At 36.5% G+C, this 22,251-nt stretch overlaps 1 protein-coding gene across 13 annotated transcripts in view; it reads left to right on the top strand.

Annotated features, from left to right (window-relative positions):
• ANKS1B (ankyrin repeat and sterile alpha motif domain containing 1B) overlaps positions 1–22,251 on the top strand; it is a 1,096,782-nt gene that overhangs the window by 628,982 nt on the left and 445,549 nt on the right. For all 13 annotated transcript variants that reach the window (XM_043562285.1, XM_043562284.1, XM_043562283.1 and 10 more), the window contains exons 13-14: positions 10,440–11,026; positions 12,964–13,036. In XM_043562285.1, coding sequence (XP_043418220.1) covers positions 10,440–11,026; positions 12,964–13,036 — 660 coding nt within the window. The remainder of the gene's footprint in view (positions 1–10,439; positions 11,027–12,963; positions 13,037–22,251) is intronic.

Genomic DNA, 22,251 nt, shown 5'->3' with positions numbered 1-22,251 from the left:
TATGTTACACTGTACAGCAGGACAGTAGGTGGCCTTTACATCCTCATTCCATTTACATTAGTTTTAGACACATGACTTTATTCCATCAGTAGATGAGAGAATAAGTGATAATGTGCCAGTTCCCACAGTGAGACCTGAAGAGCCATCACCCATTTCCACTGTGGAAAGATATATCATGTAGCCTCTGAACACTCATGAGGTAATGAGAGGGAAAAAGGCAAATAGATGCCCTTAGTATTAGTCTGAAAACTGTTTTGACCTCATAGGACACTTGTGAAAAGATCTCCGGGACCCCAAGCATCCCTGGACAACACATAAAGAAACATTGTTGTGGGATAGCATTTCCTACAAGCAATTGTACATTCTTGTACAATCTCAATGGAACCAAGTCAGAAAATTAACATTAATACATTACTAACATCTATTCCTCAGACTTGATTCAAGTTTTCTACTCTCTCCATAATAACCTTCACGATAAAAAGAAACTAGCTCAGGATCCCATGTTGCATTTATAGTTGTAATGTCTCTAGTTTCCCTCCATCTGAACAGTTCCTCTGACTTTCCTTGGCATTCATTACCTTGATACTTTTGAAGAATACAAAGCAGTTATTTTGTAGAATATCTCACAAATTAGCCTCATCTGATATTTCCGCATGAGTAGATTAAGGTTATGCATCTTCGGCAGAAAAATCCAGAAGTGATTCTGTGTTTTTCTCATTGTATCCTATCAGGTGGGGCAAGATTTTTATTTGCTCTATTACTGGTGATGTTCACCTTGATCATTTGATTAAGGTAGTGCCCCCCGAATTCTTCACCATAGAGTTAGTCTTTATGCTTTGTAATTAATAGGTATCTTGTGGAGAAGTGATTTGAAATTATTTAAATTTCCCATTCCTAATAAAACTTTTGAATCATTCATGTATTTTTATATATTGTTATGGGCTCATGTGTTTCTATTTTTATTATAATAGATTATAATTTATTAACTGTCATTATGTATTTTGTTCCCAAAACTGTCCTCAGTTTAATCAGTTGGCCCATTTGAGCTGGCTTCTGTATCCTCCTAACATGCCTCATCACTCTGAGTACTTCTTTGCTTTCTGGCACAGGGTGTTCCAGGCTCATCTTGCACCTTCCGTGCACTGGCACTGATATCAGTCATTTCTCAATGGATCCTTGTTTATTTGAGTGGAATATATATTTAGAAGCAAAAATCTAGGCTTTATTTACTGCTACTGGGATTTCAATTTCCCAGGCCCTCTTAATAGACAGAGGTAGCTAACATAAGGTAATATATATGTGTTAATACATATATGCACAAATACATATTTACATGTCTTCTGTCTTGAAAATATTGATATCTCCAATTCCAACCCAATATCACAAGGTTCACTCTAGTTTTCTTCCTCCTCATATTTAAAATTCTCTCTTAAACAGTGAGAAATCTGGCTCCCATTATCCTTAATGTAGTTGCTTATTTGATTAACCTTTCTGTATGTAACCAATCTCCCAGATCTACCTCCTCCCCACTCAGGTATCTTTTTTACCTTGACTGATATATATTTTTTAAGTTTATTTATTTATTTTGAGAGCATGAGTGGTGGAGCAACAGAGAGAGAGAGAGAGGGAGAGAGAGAATACCAAGCAGGTTCTGTGCTGTCAACATGGAGCCTGATGTGGGGCTCGAACCCACAAAGCCTTGAGATCATGACCTGAGGTGAAACCAAGAGTTGGAAGCTTAACTGACTGAGCCACCCAGGCGCCCCTCACCTTGACTGAGACTTGAGTCTCCATGCCAGTTTATCTCTCTTTGTAAACATCCTGCCTGCACTCCTGGGACAGCACCTTATGGCAGGCCATTGCCACACATGAACATCCTCCTTTGCCTGATTGGACTTTGACATCCCGTGCTAGGCCACCTCATGGAGGAACACTTTTCTCTTCTGGACATGGACACATTCCTTGCGCTGTTTGAGTTTTGATCTCCTTGCTAGGCTACCTCTCTGCAGGGATATCCTCCTTGTTTTGCTCAGTTTCTGACTCTTTCAGCTAGGCCGTTCCCCTTCCATAGATTACCTCCTTACCTTCACCTGAGCCCTGACACTCCATACCGGGCTACTCCCTGTGTGCACACTCACCAAACACTGTGTGGGCCCCAAGATGCCATGCTGTGTTTACCCCCAAACATAGTCACCACCATTACTCTGCTTGGGCGCTGATTTTCAACTCTGAGTCACTGCAAACCTCCACTCTCCACTGAAGGCATGGATGCCTTCTCACTCTTTCTCATCTAATGACTTTAGGACTGAATTGCCCCTGGAGTGAATGGGAAAGGAGAAAGGAAATGAGCAGCCATTTCATATCTGAGCTCCTCTGTTTATTGTATAGGTTGTTCCTTCAGAATTTGTATCATTTTCTTAATTTCTTTTAAATACTTTTTAATTTTAGTTTACTGTTTTCAAATTCTCTGGGGCTACATTTGTTATTTGTTTTCATTAGCTCTTAAACATTCATTTTCATTTCTTTTTCTTACATGTCTTTAAATGAGGTTTTATTAAAATCCTTTTTTTGTTTGTTTGTTTCCTCATGTTTAATGAGAGGAGATGTCCTGGATTATTCAAGCACAAAAGGTTCTTGTAGGAGAGTAGGCATGAGCCATACCATATGAAAGTAGCTTTACCCACTTCACTGTTCAAGGACTTTCTCCTTTGTGGTTACTGTGAAGTATTAAGAAACAGGGGTGCTTCTCTTGATTCAGAAGACTTGCTGCCATTACCTCAGTGTTCTCCAGAGCTCCATGCACTTTGCTTTCCAAAGTAGTACTCTCCCAGTTGAATATTATATCTTGCTACTATTATGTCCAAGGCCTCCCTCTTCTAGACCTCTGCCTCCCATACCACTCCTGCCTCCCCTTCTATAAAGTGTTTTTCCCCCTAAGGTCTCTGGTATTTGCACCCTGTTCAATTTGGATTCTGCTCCTGAAAGTTTTTCTCCAGACAGAGTCTCTAGACCTACTAAGAGCACGTCTTTATTGAATATTTCTGAGACTCTCAAGGGTATAAACTACTTCTTGTTGTCTTTTTGCAGGATATTTTCAAGTTCTGCTGGTTGTCCTCAGATTCTATCGCTTACCACCCTTCTTAGTGCTGGGCCCTCTCTTTTTGGTAATCAGAGTCTAATGGCAATTTCATGGCTTGCAAGGTCCATCCAATTTCATTTTCTTTTCACCACTACAGCTTCACAGCTTCACAGATCAAGTTCTGGATCTTGCTACTATCACCTGATTTGGCTTTGCCATCCATTTTCCAGGGTCACAGGGATTCCTTGATACCTGCTTTATTAAAGATATCACCCATAGTTGATTTTTTGTTTGTTTGTTGCTGTCCTGTGCTCATTTTATCCTTTCATTACCATATGTTTTTATTTAAATACCAGTTAGTTAACATACAATATATTAGTGTCAGGTGTACATTATAGTGATTCAACCCTTCCATACAACACCCAGTACTCATCACAAGTGTACTCATTAATCCCCATCACCTATTTAACCCATCCCCCACCCACTTCCCTTCTGGTAACCATCAGTTTGTTCTCTATAGTTAAGAGTCTGCTTCTGGCTTGCCTCTTTCTCTTTTTTCCACCTTTGCTCATGTGTTTTGTTTCTTAAATTCCACATGAGTGAAATCATATGGTATCTGTCTTTCTCTGACTTACTCTTCTTAGCATAATGCTGTCTAGCTCCATCCATGTCATTGCAAATGGAAAGAGTTTATTCTTTTTTATGACTAACATTTCATTATATCTATATAGATATATATCTATATATAGATTATAGGTATAGGGGCGCCTGGGTGGCGCAGTCGGTTAAGCGTCCGACTTCAGCCAGGTCACGATCTCGCGGTCCGTGAGTTCGAGCCCCGCGTCAGGCTCTGGGCTGATGACTCAGAGCCTGGAGCCTGTTTCCGATTCTGTGTCTCCCTCTCTCTCTGCCCCTCCCCCGTTCATGCTCTGTCTCTCTCTGTCCCAAAAATAAATAAACGTTGAAAAAAAAATTAAAAATAAAAAATAAAAAAAATAAAAAAAAAGATTATAGGTATAGATACACACACACACAGACACACCACATCTTTTTTTACCCGTTCATCAGTCAATGGACACTTGGGCTGTTTCCATAATTTGCCTATTATAGATAATCTTCTATAAACATAGGAGTACATGTATGCCTTTGAATTAGTATTTTTGTATTATTTGGGTAAATACCTAGTAGTGCAATTTCTGGATCATATAATAGTTCTATTTTTCACTTTTTGAGGAAGCTTCATACTATCTTCCACAGTGCCTGTACCCATTTGCATTTCTATCAACAGTGTGAGAAGTTTCCTTTTTCTCCACATCCTTGCCAAGACCTGTTTTTTCTTGTGTTGTTGATTTTAGCCATTCTGACAGGTGTGAAGTGATATCTCATTGAAGTTTTGATTTGCATTTCCTGATGATCAGTGATATTGAGGATGTTTTCATGAGTCTGTTGGCCATCTATATGTCTTCTTTGGAAAAAAGTCTATTCATATCTTTGGCCCATTTTTAAAATTCCTTATATTTTTGGTGTTTAATTTTATAAGTTCTTTATATATTCTGGATAATAATCCTTTATAAAGTATGTCATTTGCAAATATTTTCTCCCATTCCATAGGTTGCCTTTTAGTTTTGATTGTTTCTTTTGCTGTGCAGAAGCTTTCTGTTTTGATGTAGTCCTCATTGTTTATTTTTGCTTTTATTTCCTTTGCTTCAGGAGACACATCTAGAAAGAAGTTACTATGGCCATTGTCAAAGGGGTTACTGCCTGTGTTCTCTAGGATTTTTATGGTTTCAGGTCTCACATTTACATCTTTGATCCATTTTGAGTTTATTTTTGTGTTTTGTGTAAGAAAATGGTCCAGTTTCATTCTTTTGCATGTTGCTGTCCAGTTTCCCCAACACCATTTGTTGAAGAGACTGTCTTCTGTCCATTAGATAATCTTTCTTGCTTTGTTGAAAATTAATTGACCATGTGGTTGTGGGTTCATTTCTGGATTTTCTATTCTTTTCTCTTGATTTATGTGCCTGTTTTTGTGCCAGTACCGTACTGTTTTTGTCACTACAGCTTGGTAATATAACTTGAAGTCTGGAATTGTGATACCTCCACCTTTGCTTTTCTTGTTCATGAATGACATATGAGACCAGATGGACTTAATACATATATTTAGAACATTCCACCCTAAAACAGCAGAATACACATTCCTTTCAAATGAACAGGGAACAGTCTTCAGAATAGATTACATATATGATCACAAAACAGGCCTCAATAAATACAAAAAGATTTAAATCATACCATGCACCTTTTGTGACCACAATGCTATGAAACTAGAAGTCTACCACAAGAAAAATATTGGACCACAATACATGGAGATTAAACAATATCCTACTAAACAATGAATGGGTCAACCAGGAAATCAAAGAAGAAATAAAAACAAATCATGGAAACAAATGAAAATGGCCCAAATCCTGTGGGATGCAGCAAAAACAGTTTTGAGAGGGGAGTATATAGCAATACAGGCCTACCTCAAGAAGCAAGTAAAATCTCAAATAAACAACCTACTCTTATATCTAAAGGAGAACAACAAACGAAGCCTAAAGCCAGCAGAAGGAAGGAAATAATAAATATTACAACAGAAATAACTGGTATGGAAACTAAACAAATAATAGATCGATGAAACCAGGAGCTGGTTCTTTGAAAAAATTAATTAAATTGATAAACCTCCAGTCAAATTTATCAAAAAGAAAAGAGAAAGGACCCAAATAAATAAGTCACAAATGAGAGAGGAAAAATAACAACCAACATCACAGATTTTCTATTAATATTAGCACTCAAATCCCTGGAAATAGAGAAATTTTTTATATTCTAAAGAGGAATAAAATGACCCAATAGACAAAAGTTATGATTTATAATATAAGAAAAAAATCACTCATTTTCCATTATTTGTTTTTATCTTAACATGAAATTTGGGATTTTATTGCTATTCAGGTATTTATATGGGTGATAAAGATCAGGGGCAAAAATGGGTAAAAAGAAATTGAACTATTTACTATTTGATACTTTTGCTGACATTTCTTTGAAATGCTAATGATGCTTTGAGTAACTATCAGATTGAAATTCACACATATTTAGTTCTGTACCTTGGCATGAAATATACACTTATCAACAGAGAAGTGTGAAATTAAATAGGACAAGTTATGAAAACAGTTTAATCTATATACTCTGCCTCAATTACATCTAAATAAATAGTAAGAAAATGCAAAAATCCTCTCCAAAGTATATTTTAAAAATACACAACCATAAACAAAGAAGTAAATCCCATATATTTGCCATGTCAAAATAACAATCTTTACTGAGTGTTTAATATAATCACTACTACTACATTTATTTGTAAAAACGAAATCCTTTAGATTAAAAATTGTTGAAATAACATAAGCATGCATTTAATGTGTTCTATGCCATTGGCATACTTCTACTATTTTAATAAGTCTTCACAACACTTATAGGTGTACACAATTACTATCTTTGCAGATATGAAAATATAAACACTGCATTGTCAGAATGTATTTTGAACAGTGTATTAATTCTTCTTTGAAAACTGGGTTACAGGCTGAATCATTTATCTATCATTGAATATCAAACCACTCCAAAACTTAATGGCTTAAACTAATAGCCATTTATTTAGCTCATGATTCTAGTGGGTATTTTCTTCTGGTCTGGGTCAGCCTCAGCTAATCTTGGCTGGGTCAATAGGCATACTGGCCTAAGACTGGTTAGTCATGGATGACCTCACTCAAATGTCTGGAAGTAGGCTTACTGTTGTCTAAGATGACAGAAATGGCTGGTGTATTAACCATGCCTTTTTATTTTGGGTGTGTTTTGTTTTGTTTTGTTTTGTTTTTGTTTTTGATTCTTTGACATCTTGGGACCTTTCTGACCCTGGAGGAACTGCCCTTCCCAAGTTTAGCTAAATCTTAGAGATAGTCAACATGGCCTTTATATGCAAACCAAACAATCCACAGCCATATCCCCACGCCCCCCCCTCAACTATCTTTATTAGGCTCTCATGCTCTGGGGCACTTTTCACACCAGGACTAGAGGACTAGGGACAGTTCCTGTGCTCTAGAAGCTGCTGAAATGTTTCAAACTAGCCACTCCTACACCTGTTTACCCTGTTTCTCCCACTCCTTCATATAGAAATCACAATAAAGGCTCTTGCTCACCTTTTCCCCAGCTCATTCTGCCTCCTAACCAACCCTGGTGTTTCCCCTGTCCTCCTCCTCTTGGGATCTATAACAATTTATCTTTTCAATGGCAATTGTCTCCTGATCTGTTAGCCTCATCAAACTTGGAAAATAATAAAACCTACAATTTCAAATAGCTGAGTAATGTATTTCATCATCCATCAGACAAGTCTGGGCTTATTCACATGGCAGCAAGTTTGCAAGAGCAGCAAGAGAACAAACCCTAATGCACAGTGCTTTTCAAGTCTCTGCTTATATTATATGTACAATTGCTCCATTGGCCAAACCAAGGTATGTGTCCCTACCCAGAGTCAGGTGGGAGGAAAGGATACAGTGTAGGGTGTGACTTTGGGAGCCATTGCAGATTTGGGCCATGCCATCAGTCTACCAAATACGCATTTCATGAGGTTTTATGTCAACTTCTCATTCTCTTTGATTTGAGTAATCCTTAGAGTTTGGCCACTGAAATAAGCAAGTTGCCTTTTGACAACTCTTAGCAAAGATGTTACCAACTATCATGATGCTAAGAACTATTACTCAAAATACAAAGCTTATATGCTAATAACTAAATTTTCTTTTACTTGGGAAAGTCACTGCTTATCACTAGAGGACTTGGACAGTATAAAGCATTTTGGGGTTGTGATTATCGTCATTTCGGTGAAACCAGAGAGGGGATGATAACCTAATAATAATATTCACAGAAAACTTTAAATAATATTATGCCCCTAAAACTCTTATTTATCATGAATATGGTCAAAAACCTCTTGACTGAGATTTAAAGAACCTTTTTTCCCACAATAGGCTGATAATTTTCAATTTTCTTTTCACAATCACACCCTTTAGCCTTCTTCAGCAAGTTTCAAATTAAATTCTAAACTTCCTTATTTCTGAATTCCTCCTTCCTTTCACATTGTTTACCCATTACTGTCATCCAAACCAACCTGTTATGTTGTAAAGGACTATGGATCCAAGTAGCGTAGGAAGAAAAAGAAAATACATTGGAAGAGAATGCCAAGTTTTATTTCCTCTTGGTATTATCTTGCTTCATGGTGGTGAAAAAAACCTTTTTTAGTCCACTTATCCAAATTCCAGGAACAGTCATAAACAAAAGAAAACAAGTCCGCTCCCACAAAGGGTTTACTTGCTTGTCTTCGAAATGTAGATTGTTCTTTTATCTGAATGGTAATTTATTTTCCAGGCCATTGGATATGGGAATCTGCTAGATCTTAGTTTGAATCTCAGCTTAACTGTTTACTAGCTAGAAACTTCAGGAACTTAAGTTACCTAAGTGTTCATTTTTACTTCCAAAAAATGGATACAATAGGCCATAAACTCTAGCCTTTAGAGAGAGTTCAGAGGTGCCTTAACTCACTCTCCATTCACTGTTCTACCTCAGGAAGGGTCTCAGTCGTGAGGGAAGGACAGGAGTTATCAAGGGTATAGTGTTGTTACACTGGAAAGGGATGCAGTTTTTGTGGGAAGACAGAGTGAGTATTATAGCATTGGGGGGGGCACAGAGTATTCCTCCTTTCGACTGTTATCTCTTGGACCTCTCTTCCTAGAACTCCTCTCTTCCATCTCAAGATATGTTGTGATAGGTTGGAGCAGTAGGACATGGTCTGCTTGGAAAAGCCCAGCAGGAAAGAGGGTTAGGTCCAGGGATATTCAAGGCCAGGAGCAAACCTGCTTCATCAGATTGTAGGGATAGAACAGTATAGGGACTTGGAGCCAAGCTACTATAAAGTTGATTTGTATGAGGCATCCTCTGGGCAAATATCTATTGAGACTTAATTATGGTTGCCAATTTGTTTAAATATATAAATGCAATATTCTGGTTATATCTCTATCAGATACTCATGATTATTATTAATCATTTCACAGAATTGTTATACAGATCAAATGAGATCTTGTTAATATAATCCCTAAGTCAGTGCCTAGTAAATAGCACATACCTGTTAAATGTTACTTATTAATTTATGAAAACTTTGGTGTTTGGGGTTTATAATACTAACCAACTTCTTTAAAGTGTAAGTCAGCAAGTCAGCTTTGGATTTGTTGTTATTATCTACCATATTGGCTATTTTTGACTCTTTCACAAGATTGGGTTATGGGCTTATCAGGTAATTTAACTTTTGATTGTGGTACATATTTAGCTATATGAATTAAAATGACCAATCAAAAAGGTATATTGACTTCCTTTGCTAAGTTATTTGGCCAGGGTTTTACACAGTATATCTTTAAAAGACAAATTAGGTCATAAAAAAGCATGGTATATTTTAAGTCTCAGAGAACATTTATGTTTTATCTTTAAAAACTTACAAAGCAATAAATTCTTCTTTTTTCTTTTCTGCATTACATTTTCAAAGATCTGAAGAAATTAAAAAATAACTGATGCTATTTCAGAGAAGAAAGAAAAAGATGGCTTTGTGTTAATAACTCAACATCAGTTTATTTTAAAAGCGTCTGGCTTTTTAGTGATATTATGGATTACGTTGTTTGCTTATGTTAAGCCTGAACAAATCCTTTTTGTCTAAATTATAATTTATAGAATTATTCTTAATATTATACTTAAAGTGATACTATTAATTTTATTTTCTTTAAATAACTTCTAATTATGTTTCTTTTCAAGATTTTGTTTCTGAATTTATTTTCTGGGGGAAGGGCAAATGGATATCATTATGTATGATCTTGATTTACCTGCCTGATGTCCTCCTACTGCACAATGATTCGTTTATTGTGAGGGTTTAGACACGGGAATTTTTTCAAATTAAGAAAACCCAGTTTTAGTATTCAATATAAAATATATGCTCTGGGGACAAGGAAGAACAGTATGCAATTACTCAATTAATACTCAATTCATATCTTTGAAATACATCCAAAGGTATGTCAGGAATATCTGGTTCACACACACATACACACATACACACACACACACACACACACACACGAATTCGCTTTATACATGGTACTATGGGGTCGTGGGTGTTTCTTAGGGTGAGGATATCATTGTGTAGCAGCAAATTAAATGTCTGGATATTGCACAAATTTAAAAGGTACTGCTATTGTATCAGGGTTTTTGGAGTCTTTACAAACAGCCATCCTGATGCCCTTCTCTTTTGCAGATGACCCTTCTCAACAGGAGGATAGCGATCCTCCAAAAGAATATGATCCTGGGCAATTTGCAGGCCTTCTCCATGGATCCTCTCCAGCCTGTGAGTCCCCTGAAAATCCATTTCATCTCTATGGGAAAAGAGATGAACGTGAAGGACAAGATGAAGTCAGTTCAGCAAACAGTCCTTTGCCTTTCAAGAAGTCTCCAATAGCAAATAACTCAGAACCTTTGGTAAAGAAAATTAAACCCAAAGTGGTCAGTAGAACAATTTTTCACAAAAAAAGCAACCAACTTGAAAACCATACTATTGTTGGCGCCAGAACAACTAGAAGTGGATCCCGGAATGGAGACCAGTGGATTGTGAACACGGGAGGATTTGTGGAAAGAGCCTGTACCCTGGGGAGAATAAGATCATTGCCAAAAGCCCTGATTGACATGCATTTATCAAAAAATGTCTCTAAATCGGATTCTGATCTCATTGCATACCCTTCAAATGAGAAAACACCAAGAGTTAACTGGAGTGAATCTTCACCTGCTGAACATACTTCTAAAGGGAATTCTGAAAGAACACCATCCTTCACTTCTGAATGGGAAGAAGTAAGACTTGTTCTTGTTGTTCTTTATATAAGGCTTTGGAGTCAAAGGAGGTTTGGGGGAAGGGTTTTAAGTTTTAAGTCTTTCAGAGGCAAAAAAAAAAAAAAAGAAAAAAAAAGCAGATGCATACAGTTCCAAGTAGAAGGGCAAGGTTCTAGGGGTTATACATGATAATTTTGCAGCTAGTGTAAAAACAAACACAATTCCACACATGTGGAGAAATCTATTGTTTCCATAGAAATTGAAATCAAGCAGAAGTAATAACTAGCTATGAGGTACAAGAGAATGTTCACAGTATGTCCTACCAAGCACTGCAGCTGACAAATTGAGAAGTCTTTGTATTTCTGATGTTCTGTATCATTTTGCTACTTACTAAATTCTTTGTTAGCTCGTCTCCCTTCTTTAAAGTATCTTATATTTTCAGAAGAGCTCCTTATAATCTTAACCTTAATGGTAAACGGAATAGTTCTGGCTCTTCCCCAAGTTCCATACAACAAACCCAAATTACTTAATATTTCCCTTTTACAGCTACCAGAGAGATTAAGGAAAAAGATGTTGAGATAGAGTATCACTAATTTAAACTCTACTTAGGGGAGCCTGGGTGGCTCAGTCGGTTAAGCGTCCGACTTCGGCTCAGGTCATGATCTCACAGTTGGTGATTTCGAGCCCCACATCAGGCTCTGTGCTGACAGCTTAGAGCCTGGAGCCTGCTTCAGATTCTGTGTCTCCCTCTCTGTGACCCTCCCCCGTTCATGCTTTGTCTCTCTCTGTCTCAAAAATAAATACAAACATTTAAAAAAAACCTTCAAACTGTACTTAAAGACAAAGTCTTCCATTTTATAGAATTACTCAGAAAGTAAGTGCCCTTGAAAGGTTATGAAATATCATCCTTTGTCCCTAAGGAGGACTACATCATAAAATAATGAAGTTCCTTGCCTTTTCTTGAATTTCTTCAGAGAATGGACCACATTCCCACTTAGCCTTTCACTCTAATGTTTCACATTTTTTTCTCTCAAAAGACTGCGCCAGTTGGATTGGGTTTTGAAGCACAATAGGTCACTCTAGTATTCCGAAACCTGAAACCTAGAGATGTCTGATATTGACATTCTGAATTGAGCTATTTGGGAAAATCACTTAATTTCTCTGCATCTGTTTCAGGGTGAACAAAATAGGGCACTTAAGTAATGCTTATTGCCCTTTCTGAAACCTGCTGTCTTACACACGTTGCTAGGATGATGAGGAATGGGATTAAACCATAAATGACTAAAACTTAGTCATATCTGCCTATAAATACTGTTCCTACTTGACTGATAGTTTATTCAAGTCTCCCCATTTCTTATATTTATTAATTCCGTGAATAACATCTGAAATCATTTCTGCAATGAAGCAGAATTAATTAACATTGAACTTATCTCTTAGAATTAAGGTGTTTCTACAATTGGATTCTTGTGATTGCATGCCATGACACAAATTAAGCTTGTGGCTGGTCAAGCCATTTGGTTCCAATGGCCATACCCACAGATGAAACCCACCCTTTCACCAGTCAAAAGACATGCATGCTCTCAGATGGAAGAGGAAGAATGCCTGGCAGAATGAACATCTTCACATGAACTTATCCCTTAGCCCCATCACTTTCTGAGTTTAAAGAATACACAGTTCCTAACTTACGGACCCACGAAGGTCCAAAGTTCATTTTAGGAAATATAAAGAAAAGGCAGTCTGATTTTGAAAGTTTAAGGAAGGGAAGCATAATTTATATTTTTAAAAGCAATTCAAAAATTGTCTGCTTCCTTTTAAACCTTTCTCAGCCAGACTCTTAATTGTGGTATTGCAAAGGTAATAATATCAAGAATGTATGCTTCTGGAGTTTGGAAATTGTTTTAAAATGTGATGCTAAAAGTGAATTGATAATTTATTTATATGGCTTTTGTTTCTCACAGATTGACAAAATAATGAATTCCATAGATGTTGGAATTAACAGTGAACTTGAGGAAATGAATGGTGAGACCACAAGTAAGGAAACCTTTATCTTCTACATTGTAATTAATAAATGTGCTCAAGAATTAGCTAGAAAATGTAGGAATCTTTAGATAATTCCATGTTTTATTATAATGATAGCATCTACAGATTACTTCCTTACACTCACATCAAACAGCCATCACCTCTAAATATGAGTTGTAAGTGTGATGATTTAGCAACTTGAGAGATTTTTTTCCCCAGGTGCTACGGCAGTTAACATTAATGGAGTTTCAACTTTGTGTAGAGCTAAGTATGCAGCACTTCAAGGTGTTATAGAGTATGATGACTTAATACACTACGATTTCCCATTCAGTGAAATGTCCCATTCATTCTGGCCAAAGTGATTAACAACTTACCCCCAAGTTACAAGCTCCAGTATGGCAAGAGCTAGGTGTTACTTATCTTCATGTATCCCAGAATACCTAGCAGAATGTTTCACAGTTTTGCAATCGCTGTTTAACATATTGCCCTTGTGAAGTATTATTTTCTTCTTTATAACTAAAGCTCAGAGTGGAATTCCATTTGAAACTTTCTTTGAAGACTTTTTCCTTCATACTGATGGATGATGTCAAATACGAGACAGCTAAACCTAAAAATAACAGTCAAATTCATGCTCAAGAATCTACTATTCTGGATAGAGTCAAAAGAACTGGCTTCATTTCTATCCAGCCATTAAGTAGTGGTATAACTGTAGATTATTATACAGGTCTATAAAATTTGGAGTTAAAACAAGTGATTGCTAAGTTCTAGAAGAACTCATGTTTAAGTTAGTAGTGATAGTTGATGGTTTTGTAGAGATAATAGGATTAAGATCTGTAAGAGAGAAGTCCAGATATAGCATAGAATAAACAGCTATGGGATTTTGTAGCCCTTTGGTCACCAGGGCCTTTTAAACAGTATCCCTAGTGACTCTTAAGCACAAGAAAGTTGCAAAATGGCTCTCTTATGATGCACTGGGCCTGGGTGGATAAATAGCAACATTGAAATTTGGGGTTGCAGCCACTGAAGGGAATATTCAGGCCTAGATGAACACCTTACTCATTTCTTCTATGCTGGGACAGGTAAGAAATTATTCCAATATGGCTGGACCCCATGTTAATTAAGTGATAATTGTTTTAAAAGTTTGGACAATTTTTTTTCTGAAATGCATATTTGTTTTAGATTTGTAAAACTGAAAAATTATGAAAAACATAACAAAATTATGTGCATATGTCTAATGACACAAATATGACATTAGCTCTGGGATAGCATGTATATCCAGGTCTCTCACACAGAAAGGCTGATAAACATTGAGGATTTTTCTAGTATCCAAAGAACTAGCCTAGGAATATATGTTGCCACATAGTTCTTTCAGACATGCTTACAAAATAATTTGAAGAAAGTATAGGAATACAGATTTTTAATTGATATGAAGTTAAGAATTTATTTTTTTTTACCAATAGGAAATTCCCTGATACTGAGAATGTTCAGGCAGAGACATAGTGCTTCTGTATTGGAAGATTTAGGTGACATTGAACATTAATGCTCTAAAATTCTTCAAACAGATAGTATTAGAATTATAAAAAAATAAACATGATTATAATGAAAGATTAATGCTATAATAAGGGTAAGTGTTAATTAAAAATGCCACTCAGGCAAAGCTGCCTTTTAAGGGTACTTTATTTTTTTTATTTTTTTATTTTTTTATGAAATTTATTGACAAATTGGTTTCCATACAACACCCAGTACTCATCCTAAAAGGTGCCCTCCTTAATACCCATCACCCACCCTCTCCTCCCTCCCACCCCCCATCAACCCTCAGTTTGTTCTCAGTTTTTAACAGTCTCTTATGCTTTGGCTCTCTCCCATTCTAACCTCTTTTTTTTTTTTCCCTTCCCCTCCCCCATGGGTTCCTGTGAAGTTTCTCAGGATCCACATAAGAGTGAAACCATATGGTATCTGTCTTTCTCTGTATGGCTTATTTCACTTAGCATCACACTCTCCAGTTCCATCCACGTTGCTACAAAAGGCCATATTTCATTTTTTCTCATTGCCACGTAATATTCCATTGTGTATATAAACCACAATTTCTTTATCCATTCATCAGTTGATGGACATTTAGGCTCTTTCCATAATTTGGCTATTGTTGAGAGTGCTGCTATGAACATTGGGATACAAGTGCCCCTATGCATCAGTACTCCTGTATCCCTTGGATAAATTCCTAGCAGTGCTATTGCTGGGTCATAGGGTAGGTCTATTTTTAATTTTCTGAGGAACCTCCACACTGCTTTCCAGAGCGGCTGCACCAATTTGCATTCCCACCAACAGTGCAAGAGGGTTCCCGTTTCTCCACATCCTCTCCAGCATCTATAGTCTCCTGATTTGTTCATTTTGGCCACTCTGACTGGCGTGAGGTGATACCTGAGTGTGGTTTTGATTTGTATTTCCCTGATAAGGAGCGACGCTGAACATCTTTTCATGTGCCTGTTGGCCATCCGGATGTCTTCTTTAGAGAAGTGTCTATTCATGTTTTCTGCCCATTTCTTCACTGGGTTATTTGTTTTTTGGGTGTGGAGTTTGGTGAGCTCTTTATAGATTTTGGATACTAGCCCTTTGTCCAATATGTCATTTGCGAATATCTTTTCCCATTCCGTTGGTTGCCTTTTAGTTTTGTTGGTTGTTTCCTTGGCTGTGCAGAAGCTTTTTATCTTCATAAGGTCCCAGTAATTCACTTTTGCTTTTAATTCCCTTGCCTTTGGGGATGTGTCGAGTAAGAGATTGCTACGGCTGAGGTCAGAGAGGTCTTTTCCTGCTTTCTCCTCTAAGGTTTTGATGGTTTCCTGTCTCACATTTAGGTCCTTTATCCATTTTGAGTTTATTTTTGTGAATGGTGTGAGAAAGTGGTCTAGTTTCAACCTTCTGCATGTTGCTGTCCAGTTCTCCCAGCAAGGGGTACTTTAGTAGTAAACAAATCCACAGATTATTACCCCTAACTCTCCTCTTTCTACTGTTCATACCACCATCCTACACCCTGCCTTTATTTATTATTTTTCTACAGTGATAATGAAAATGAAAGTAGAGACTTAGTCCTCAAAGATTCATTACTATTAACAAAGACTGGTTCTGTATGTGCCTTAATTTTTGCCTTTTAATTACATATTAATTATACACTAAGTGATTGCACCATGTGGCATTCCAGTTGTCCTTTAGGTCATTTGTGAATTACAACTTTACTGGGCTGCAGGCTTTTCCCTCTTGAGGCTAGATAGAACTAGAGAGGTGACAACCCCATGAAAATACATTCCATGACTATGTACTGGGTTACCAAGTGTAGTCAGGGAATCACATGGTGAAACAAAAAAATCAAACAAATGTGAATTCAATTTTTTAAAGATTTTTTTAAATTTCATTTTTGAGAGAGAGAGAGACAGAGAGAGCATGAACAGGGAAGGGGCAGAGAGAGAAGGGTACAGAATCCGAAGCAGGCTCCAGGCTCTGAACCGTCAGCACAGAGCCCAACACAGGGCTCAAACTCATGGACTGTGAGATCATGACCTGAGAGAAGTCAGTGGCTCAACTGATTGAGCCCACCCAGGAGCTCCTGATAGACATGAATTCAAATCTCAGTTCTGCTGTTTACCAAGTGTTTGATCTTAGGCAACTCATTCAGTTTCCCCATTAACATAAATTAAGATATTAATATAGGAAAATTGTAGAGATGTGTCTAATGGCATATAGGTAGAATCTGACACATGTAGATATGTACTATATTTCAGCTCCCTACCTTGCCCTACCATGAGAGAGATGTGGTGTTTGACACTGTGGACATATCAAGATACACACACATTACCCTTCCTTTAAGAACTTCATGATGTCAGCTAGTTTCATAGTCTTTGTGGTTAATTTCCTGTCCTCCCTGGAATAGTGGTGTGTCAGTTGTTTTACATGCAGTAAGAAGCCCAACAGTCAATTGGTACCAGAGAAGAGTAATTACTAAAAGAGATTATAAAACTCCATGGTACCCTGGAAAAGAAAAGAGAAAAATCTAGACTTGATTTAATTACTTTTATGAAATCTGGATGTTCTCTATTTTCTTGACAATGGGGAAGAGATTTGCAATGAAATTAACAGGAGGTATATTTAGAATAAGTGAGAGGAAATACTACTTTACTTAGTGTGTGTTGTCAGTGTCTAGATTTTGCTTTGGAAGGCAACTGAACCAAGCCTGGCTTTAACAGAGCTGCACAACTTTATGAGTTTTGTGACATTTGTGGCTAAAAACCTCAGAAGATGATTGGGAGAATAAAATCAGAAGCAGTGATGTATCAAAGATGAGCATTACATTTTCCATGCTCTTTCCTATTTTGTTTCAATGTTCTTGTTTGCCCCTCCCACCACCTGCACATTTGCAATTTCAGGTATTTTGTAAACAAAATATTTATTGGACCAGTAAGAGATTTGGAACACTTTCATCTTCACACCTAAAAACAGGAACCAGATCAAAGTTTGAGCAGGCTCTGTGAATCATCAACTAGTTCCACTCATAGAAAACCATTTCCTCTTTTTTTTTATTTCCTCAGAAATTTTATAGTAGTTTGAAACCTATCTGACAACTCCAGCTATCCAGGACTAAGATAGAAATAACAGTAAATAAAATTTACTCAATCTATGTTTTGTCAGTCTTTTAGATTCTCATTCATAATAATATTAATAGACAATTTTCATGAACATAACTTCTGATTTCCCACTTGAAATCAGATTCAAATGCCAAAGAAATTGGCATTGGCAGTAGGATTCAATTATATTGAATACCTCATATCGTATAGAACATCATGTTCTTTGGTGATGCTGGATACATGATGTGATGATAGTACATTCTACATCATCACATACTCACACATATAGGATTTTCTCAGAGAGCCAGTTTTGAAGTTAGGTGGACTCAGTTTCAGATCCCAGAGTTGCAATTCACTTGCTCTGTGACCTATTTGTTCTCAGGTTCCTCCCTTGTAAATTCAGATTTTTAACAACCACCTCATAAGACCTCTGCAAGATTAAATTATGTACTTGTACTACTATAGCCTAGAACATAGCAGGTGGTCAACAAATGTAATTCTCTTGCCTTCTTATCCAAGTATGCATGACTTATCTTTCTAACTAGAATGTGTATACTACACGGGTAGATACTTAGGAACCCTTGCTTGTCTTTTTGATCAGTGAAGATTTTAGTTCAAATGTAATTACTCATATTCTAAGCTGCTTTCATGAGTCTGTCTTAAAGTTTTATTTCTTAACCATTGTCCTTGTATCACAAGGAAGCACTTTCAATTTAGGAAATTTACCATTTTCGTTGTAACTACCTCAAAATTGTCACACTTGCTAAGAATCATGTTGATGATCTTCTTCACAAGATTAAGGAAAATGTAAGTAAAGTTGGAGACAATAATGGACTCCATAGGATTTGCTGATCATTACACATGTACAGCAAATATTCAAAGTAATTGCGCAGATTTTACAGTACAGGAGTGACAAATCATCTTATCAACACCCTCCTATTTCTAAATTGTCTTTAATGATCTCCTGCCACACTAAGCAGACTACAGGTATACTTACTGCATTGGAATCATCTCAAGTACATGAATATAGAAAGTAGCAGTTAGCAAAGAGGTATTTTTTTGAGGCTGGGATTTTTTTTTTTCTTATACTTAAGGTTAAATTATATTCAAAGAGAAAAATTCTAGCGTCTTAGCTTTTAAAAACCAAGATATGAATTCCATCAAGATTTTAATTATAAATGAAAGCTATTAAAATGAATTTGTAAAAGATTTTAGCATCAAATACACTGTCTATATTGGATAGATGAATCATAATTCTGAAGCTATTTTCTGGAGAGTTCATAGCTCTGAAAACCGTCACTAACATTAATCTGCAACTTCACTTTCTAAGCTTTTGCTCCTCTTCATCCAAGAGTCTGAGGGCCAAGTTACAGTTCAGAGTCCCTCATAGCTATAGAGACCCTCCATGGAGAGTTTCTAGGAATTTAGGAACTCACTGAGGCAGAAGAAGTGTTCTCTCTACTCCTGATCTAAGCTCCACCGTAGCTCTAGTCTGCAAGAACAGAGAGTGCTCACATGGCCCTTTCCCCAAAGAGGGTCTTTTCTGGGTGGTTAGGGCATAGGTCTCTACAGCCCCAGAAGCTGCTCTTCCATGATGTTTTGGTTGTTCTCAGGCCCTTGATATTTGCTCACATAACTCTAGATAAGCATCAGGTGCAGCTGATAGCTGTTCTTCTGCTGTGGTTGTTGATGGGAATATAATTTCTTAAACTCTAGGAGAACACTTTTTTAAAAAAGTATTTACAATTTTCCAGAGTTCTCCTATTAGAGAAATGACAAAGAGGAAAGAAGAATTCCTTCTTAGTGTGTATCAGATACTGTGCACTTTTCTCCTGTGAACATTTTTCATTCAATTCTCAAGATAACTAGGTGAAGTATTATTATACCCATTTGACAGATGAAGAAAAGCTCAGAAAAAGTAACTAATATGTCCAAGTCAACTGCTTCAAAAAGTAAGTTTGCTTCTTCCTGAAATCCATAATCCTTTCAATGAAGTATGCTACCTACACAGAACACTGGAAGCCAGTCCTTTGCTTCTTTCTCTTTAGCTAAAATTATGCTCATATGCACTAAAGGGAGCCCTAAATTATGCTCATATGCACTAAAGGGAGCACTGAAGCGAGGGTATTTAAGTGTAGAATTAACCACTTCCTCTCAGCAAAGCCTAACTATTGGTATATGGAAAGCTTCAGCTCCACCCCCAAAGCCCTCCCAATGTACACGTGATGTGGTCATATTTAAATGAACCACAGCTCCAAATAGCTCCTATGTCCCAAAGTGAATGTATAAATGCTGATAATGACCTGGGCTTTACTTATTTTCAGAGGAAGATTTTTCCTTGCCTCCAGCAATATTCCTTTTCCCATGAACTGTTAAATTGCACATTAAAAACCTCTCTGTGAGAAGCTCTGCAATGGGCAAAATTTATTTTTGATTTTTATTTCTTTTTGCAGCACTATTTTTAATAGAACCAACTGGGGAAGGTGGGTAGTAGAATACGTTAGCATAGAAGCACCCTATTTTGTCCAAATTAAGAGAACTTATTTTTATTATGTTTTATATAACACTTCACTAGCTTTTTTCCAGATAGATTAAATCTATGAAATCCCTTAATAATAGAATAGCTATGTAAAAATGTGAATTACAGTAATCATTAGGCTAGCATGAGTTAATCTTTATCAAGAGACAGTATTTAATCAATGAAACAATTGTATTCTTAGCAAAGTAGACACTAAAATTTACTTAACACTATTCATTCTGAATAGTCATTAAAAACTAAAATAACCTACATAATATAGATTTTGATCGATAGAATGTGGCTGAGATTTTCTGGTTTTCAAAATTCAAATAATATTCAACTGTGAAATCAGGTTTCTCTGAATTATGAAATAGTTGAGTATTATTCTGTGGCCCAATATTTACCTGTGATATATCAGTAGTTAGAACTGGTACATTGTTTCAATTCAACAAAATATTTAACCTTCTAGAAGAGACCTAGATAAGTGAGCAAGTACAATCTTTCAGTTTTACTGAAATATTTGCCATAACCTCTTCCGTATATGATCAACCAACATTTGCTCCCACACTTCCCATAATGATGAGCTCACCACTTCCAGAGAAAATATATCCTATCCCTGAGAAGCTCAAATTGTTAAAAACTTTATTTTTTGAGTAAGAAATATGTCACCTACATAGACATAAGTTTGAATATGCACCCTAACAATCACTAGTATTGTGACTTTTGGAAATCATCTCATCAGCCTAAACATCATTTCTTCATACAGAAAATAACTGTAACAAATAATATCTACCTTCCCTCAGCATCATTGGAAAAATCTAATTAATTACTACATGAGAATGTAGTTAGCTAAATTTCTAGTACATAGTATACTGTAATAGATGACATCTCCCCTCTTTGATTTCTCTTCTCTCTTCTATCTATATTCTCTTAACTTTTTTCCTAAGAAACAAAGGGTGGATAATGGCCCATTATTTCTAATACATATAAGTATCTTTAAGATATGGATGATATTTTTGATAGGCTATACTTCTTTCACATTCACCATAAAGCTAGAAAACAGCTGCAAAAAGTCTTCACTGTAAGACACTTTAAAAATACTAGTTAAGGGGTGACTGGGTGGCTTAGTCAGTTAAGCATTGGACTCTTAATTTTGGGTTAGGTTATGATCTCATGGTTCATGAGTTTGAGCCCCACATTGAGATCCATGCTGACAGTACAGAGCCTGTTTGGGATTCTCTCTCTCTCTCTCTCTGTCTCTCTCTCTCTCTCTCTCTCTCTCTCTTCTCTTCCCCTGCTTGTGTGCTCTGTCAAAATAAATAAGCTTTAAATAAATATTTAAATAAACTAGTTGAACAATTTCTATATAAATATCAGTGCATTTTGCAAAGTCTACCATTAACAACCTCATACTGGTAAAAGAGTAGGAGGCATAGGGCAAAATTCTTATTCTATCCTTCAAGGTCTTCCAACTGGACTAGGAATTAAATTTACATGAGACAGATTAACAGGAGGAGAAAAATATCAAAGTTTTATTATGTGCATATGGAGGCCCCAAAATGAAACGGAGACCTAAGGCAGACAGTTTTTATACTTCTTAGAGACAATAAATTTGTGAGGAATTGACAAAAGATAAAGAAAACAGATGTTTGAGAGCTTTAATTAGTAAGGGATTCTAAGCAGCATTTGGGCTGAGGGGTTGATTAGTAAAAAAGTAACAAGGTTTGTTTCTACAGTTTTTCTTGGCTTTAAAGTTCCTATCTCTGGTGACGAAGATATGTTTTTATTTCTTCATATAGGGAGGGGTACCTTCCATGTGGGAGATTTATTTCTTGCTCTCAGGGGTACAGGGGATGGTCTGAGTGTTTTTGTACTGGCTGTTTCCCAAGTAGTTTCAATTCAAAATAATCAGTATGCCATTGTGGCACATTTTAGGTAGCCTGCCCTTAGCCTTTACAGAGGTAAAAATAATTAAGAGTAATCTGAAATATAGCTAATAGATATTCATAAGTTATGGATCATCATTATTGTTTTTAAATACAAATTTGTCTTGCTAAAATAGAATGAATTAAGTGATAAACATGGGTCACTTACCC

The sequence above is a fragment of the Prionailurus bengalensis genome, chromosome B4, assembly GCF_016509475.1.
Source record: "Prionailurus bengalensis isolate Pbe53 chromosome B4, Fcat_Pben_1.1_paternal_pri, whole genome shotgun sequence".
NCBI classification, from domain to species: domain Eukaryota; kingdom Metazoa; phylum Chordata; class Mammalia; order Carnivora; family Felidae; genus Prionailurus; species Prionailurus bengalensis.
The sequence above is the reverse complement of the archived record's forward strand: the minus strand, read 5'-3'. Positions and strand labels throughout refer to the sequence as shown.